Genomic DNA, 5,733 nt, shown 5'->3' with positions numbered 1-5,733 from the left:
TGAGACACTTATACTGATCAGAATGACCTAGATTGATTTATTGCTTATTATTTAGTAGGTTACAGGGGTGTGTGCCTGACTGTAAGGGGGACTTATGAATGTTTTAGTGAAACGTTATAATCACTTAGTCATTTTAAGGAGTTTACGGAATTATTAAAACTTAAGGATCTATTATTTTACAACCAGCGGATCATCCGTTGAGCTCGTGAGACGACGAGACGATCACATGTAACCAAAGAGAAGAAAAGAAGCCTTAACACGCTTCTGTATATTGTACAGACTGAACTTGTCTTATTGTGAGTCCGGGTGTCTGGAGATGACCCCCAACAGACCACTAAAACCGGATTAAACCTCATCAATCCAACAGGCGTCATCTTCCTGCTCCTGAACTTCTTCAGGCTGTTTGTTATATTTATGGATCCTGATTGGACGGCTGGCCGTGATTTACACGGCGATGCATCAACTCAGGCCTTTTTAAAATTCCTTCTGAGTATGAAGTCATGTGGAGAACTGACTGCAGTAGTCATCGTTACACGTCAGTCCTCCTCCTCCTCCTCTTCCTCCGCTGTGAGCAACGGTTCCCCCTGAAATTCGCTCTCGGAATAAGATCCAAGTAGATGGATTTTCTCCGTCGGCTCGTTATTCGTCCCGCGTGGATCCTTCTGTCGCTCTGATAGATGGCCGGCGCTATTCTGGTCCCTCGCCAGGCGTCTGTTCTGCAGAGTCCCTATAAAAAGACCCGCTAACGACTGAAGTCATCGGACTCACCGGAGTTGCCAGATCTGCGCGTTAATCTTGCTAATTAAGGTTGTGAATCATTTACTCTGCAGATATTTCAGATGGTGCTGCCGGCTGAAGTGAAGCCCGACAGCTCGACGGCTCAGAGGTCCCAAACCACGGGACACCTGGTCCTCACCATGACCCGGGTACGTATCGGCTCTCAGGAGGCTTCTTTAGGGCGTAAGACCAGTTCAGTTCAGACCAGTTAAGCGGTCCTCGCTGTTAGTGCCTTTCTGTTAAAGAAAGAATATAAATAAACAGTAAAGAAGAATACAATAGCAATATTACATATATAGACGGAGTAAAAACAGTATATGAAAAGTATTTAAATGTATTTATATTGCACCAGATGAGTGTAATTAAAGTGGCCAAAAGTGATTTAAGTGTTTTAAAGTGTTCTAAGTGTTTGTGGTCTACTGTGAGCTCAGCTTGTTATGCAGCCTGACAGCAGCGGGAAGGAAGGACTTTCGGTCTCGTTAACGCCGTTAGAGTTCATCCCAACGGATGAACTTCAGGCTGCTGGCGTTTTTTCTTCTTTTCTGTAACTGTCTTGTTCCAACGAGGATCGGCTCAGTTTGTACTCTCCGAGGTTTAACGAGGGAACTATTCACTGCAGTCTGCTCCTGCAGTCAGAACTGCTGCCATTAATCCTCCGTGTGGCACCAAAGCGCCAGTGAACGCCTCGCAAATGGAAGTGTAAGAATCTGAAAACCCATTTCCTCGTCTGATGTGTCTGTTCAGGCCGAAGGTGAAATCAAAGTGACGAAGGCCGTCCCACGTCCAGCCAGCAACTCGCCGGCGGACAAGGAAAGGTAAAGATTATCTCTGCAGACTCGATGATGTGTGGACAGGAAGCGTAATCAACATGTTGACTCCTTCAGCCCTCATGCCCCGCTGCCTAATCTCATTCCCAGCCTGTAATGAAGTTAGTCACGTCTCTTGTCTCACACGATTACTTTTAGCCTCCATTTTACCATTTTGTCTTTATACCATTATATATGTTTTACATTTTTTGACAATGTAAGCAAACGTGTGTAAAAAAATAATATATACAACAATCAAAACTGACAAAAAACACATAAAGCACTGAACATAAAGACAGACATTTGTTCTGTTCTTTTTTTGGGTTTAAAGTCATGGAAAAGTCATGGAAATCCATTGGTCAGAATGTGTATGAACCCTGTGAAGTTGTCCTATCTCTGGTGGTATAAGTAGGTACAGACGGGACGTTTGTGATATTATTGAGGCATAAAGAGCGACTAGCAGACAGCCGGACGGTCGGATTGTTTGCATGAATGCGTCAGAGTCCAGTGATGGTCTCTTTCGTCCGGGCCTTGAGCTCAACGCCTCCTGCTTATCAGGTCGCTGTGGTCCTGATCACAGAGGCCTGCTGTTCATTAAACGCTCTGCATGAAGAGCGGCCACTGATAACTTTGACCAGAGGAAGATACTCACACACACTATCTCACATGCAGGAGAATACTCTGAGCTCCAGGCATCCAGGCTGGGATTGATTTTGTATTTTTGGGTGGGCCAAAACAGTATTTTGTAAGATTCTGGCGGTTTCACGGTATTTTTACCGCCATCGTTATTCACAGCAACTGGCCAGCAGCTGTTTTGATTGGTACATAGGGAGCTAAACCTGGAGGGATTTAGGACCCAGGGGAATCGGCTGAGGAGTTATTGCGTAATTTGTGTGTGATTAAGGGCAACCTTTGACCCTCAGGCTCAGCCACATATTGTCCACTCAGCCGCGGGACGGAAATGGATCCAAGGGGTTGAGTCAAACATTATTTAAAACAGCGCAGCTCATCGCCTGAGATGAGGACCCATAAAAGGTCAGATGTCAGGGTCAACTTCATGTGCAAGGAGTGAGCTGGATGGTTCAGACACGAAAGCAAAGAACATTCGTCAATACATATGTTTCATTCTTCTTGCATTAAAGCAATTAATCATCACGTCTGTAAAATATCAGAAACGACTGACGTCTCACAGTCTGAAGCCCAAACAGATTTGATCTGCAGTTATGTTTAATGTAATCAGTTTTTATAAATTAATTGAAAATACAAAAGGGTTTTCTGAAAGAAAAGCTTCAAATTCTCATATTTTAGACACTAAAACCAATAACTTCTTTGATAAAAGAATACATCAATGAATGAACTATCAAAATAAAGTTGGTTAATTAAAACAAAACGCATTGATTAATTGTCTGATTGTTTCTTCTACTTATTAATACCACTTTGTTCCCAGATCTCGGCTATTAACTCGGATAGAAATGAAAACATTAATTTGTTTCAGATCATTAAAATCTCATGAAAACATAGTTTTGCATTTTATATTCCATCTGCGCCCCCTAAATGTTTCACGCTCCCTTTTTAAAGTTGTATTTGTTTTCCTCTTTGAAGGATTTTAAATCCACAAATCATAATTAATTATGCATGTTTCATATTTGGGGCTCCACAGAAAGACGACACTGAAGCCGCTGCAGTGAAGTCACAATAATGCACGAGTCCACTGGACCCGTAATTCAATTCAATTCAGTTTATTTTATACAGCCCAACATCACAAATGCAAATTTGCCTCGGAGAGCTTTACAGTCTGTACACACATAACATCCCTGTAGCGGGACCTCACATCAGATCAGGAAAAACTCCCCAAATAAAGATAGTAAAAACCCTTTCACAGGGAAAACAGGGAAGAAACCTGAGGGAGAGCAACAGAGGAGGATTCCTCTCCCCGGATGGACAGAAGCAATAGATGTCATATGACCAGAAAGAACAATGTAACGGAGTTACAACACATTCAATGAATATGACAGAAATTGTTCATATAATGAGTAGTAGGCATGGTCCATGATCCAGATAACCACGATCCATGTCTGTGTCCCTCTTTTCAACCTCTCAACATCTCAACCTCTCAGCCTCTAAAACTTTTAACCTCTAAACTTCTCAGCCTCTAAAACTAAAGATAATTTTCAGCTGAATAAAAATAAGCTATTTGAAGATGTTACTCTGACGTAAACCAATATATTCCACGGCATCATCATCATCATCATCATCATCATCATCACGACTCTCCATCAGCTGTTCAGCCTCTCCTCTACAGGTGACTCACTCTAATCCTGTGTTGATCGGCGGCTTCAGACACTGAACAGAACCTGCTGATGTTGTTACCCCCCCCCCCCCCCCCCCCCCCCCCCCCAGTCTGCAGACATTAAGGAACCCTGAGAGCATCATTTTAAGGCTTTGAGGTCTCAGGTTGACGTAGAAGGAGGGGACAGCAGTTCTGCAGCCTTGATGGACGGTAGAACTCACAACGTCCTCATTTACATGGTTTTATCTGAGCAGCGAGAACGTTAAATAGTAGTAGTAACATTTTAACATTTAATAATGGAAGCAAAGAAGTCAACAAATATGGCAGAATTATGAAGAACTCCCAAAACAGAAATATCACATATTTATTACGTGTTTTGGTGTTTGAAGCCGTCTCTCTTTTGCCTCCATGAGATCACCACGGCGTGACGAACGTCTTCCAGCAGGAACCCAAAGAGAGTTCCCCTCCCTCCGACATATCAAACATACCGTACGTGACATGAGGTCGTTTATCTCACTGCTCCAGGAGCCTGATATATGTACGCATTAGGAGTTATGGGACACAACACCTCCACCGCAATGCATTACTGCATTTCATATTTACAAGTCCGCCGTATATCACTCGACCATCAGCTCCAGTCCCATTAAGGCCTGACGTCTCTGCACCGACCACAACGAGATCTATTGAACTTTGAAGTCCTTCTCATTTGGTCCATTCAGCGATTATCAGGTGTTGTATATGTTATGTTGTGTATGTTATGTATCAGGAACAATCAGCAGATTTAATGTCTCCTGCTGAGAATTAAGTGGGTTCATGTGTTCAAATCTGATTTGTGTTTTTGTACCAAGGGCTTGGGCCACTGAGATACTTGTTTCTGATTGGCTGGCCGATGTACATGGAGGTAATCAAATATAATTAAAAAACGTTCATTAACGTAAATAGTGTGAATTAAAAAGTACAAAAATTATAAATAATAATAGTAACTTGAACACAATAAAATAAGCGATTAAATAAATACCAATACAATTGAATACAATTCTACAACTCAAACACAATAAACCATGAGAATAAGTCTCTGTGTGGACGTGTGGTCACTTCTCAGGTTCTTTACCCTCCATTCAGGCGCGTTCTCACCCCATAAAAGAGGAAGATGAAGCTGTAGTTGGCTCTAACGTGTGTCTTTCCCCTGACGTTTGAACAGAAGGCGCGGCGTTCCCGAGAGGCTGGAGGTGGACCCCAGCAAGCGCACGGCCGTCGACCTCACCGACATCGTGCCGCGCCAGAGCACCAAAGAGGCTCCGCCCACCGCCGCGGGTCACAGGCTCTCTGACGGGTTCGTGGACGACCCTGACGTCCCCCCACTGCTATAAGACTCTAAGACTCGCAGACTCTAACATTCTATGACTCTGATGCGTCTGTTCTCAAAGCCTTTGTTTCTGAGGTAGCCTTTCAGGTTAGGTGGTGAGTAGGCAGCCTTTATTTTGACCTTTATTTGGACCTTTTGGACCTTTTATTTTTATCTTTATTTGGGCCTTTATTTGGACCTCTGTTTGGACCTTTTGGGCCTTTCATTTTTATCTTTATTTGGGCCTTTATTTTGACCTTTATTTGGGCCTTTTATTTTTATCTTTATTTGGGCCTTTATTTGGACCTTTTGGGCCTTTATTTGGGCCTTAATTTGGACCTTCATTTTGGTTCTTTATTTTGACCTTTTGGACCCTTTTCAGGCCTTTATTTTGACTTTTATTTTGACCTTTATTTGGGCTTTTATTTTGATCTTTATTTTCACCTTTTGGACCCTTTTCAGGCCTTTATTTTGACTTTTATTTTGACCTTTATTTGGGCTTTTATTTTGATCTT

General features: G+C 42.6%; 1 protein-coding gene across 1 annotated transcript in view; it reads left to right on the top strand.

Moving 5' to 3' along the window:
* The window catches only part of dnaaf11 (dynein axonemal assembly factor 11), a 13,865-nt gene extending 8,595 nt beyond the window's left edge, over nucleotides 1-5,270 (top strand). Inside the window, exons 10-12 of the mRNA XM_079215764.1 lie at nucleotides 831-926; nucleotides 1,522-1,592; nucleotides 5,075-5,270. Coding sequence (XP_079071890.1) covers nucleotides 831-926; nucleotides 1,522-1,592; nucleotides 5,075-5,243 — 336 coding nt within the window. The 3' untranslated portion in view covers nucleotides 5,244-5,270. The remainder of the gene's footprint in view (nucleotides 1-830; nucleotides 927-1,521; nucleotides 1,593-5,074) is intronic.
* Nucleotides 5,271-5,733: the final 463 nt, after the last annotated feature.

The sequence above is a fragment of the Taurulus bubalis genome (genome assembly GCF_910589615.1).
Source record: "Taurulus bubalis genome assembly, chromosome: 1".
Taxonomy (NCBI): domain Eukaryota; kingdom Metazoa; phylum Chordata; class Actinopteri; order Perciformes; family Cottidae; genus Taurulus; species Taurulus bubalis.
Note: the sequence above shows the minus strand (reverse complement) of the source record. Positions and strands in the feature narration are given on the sequence as shown.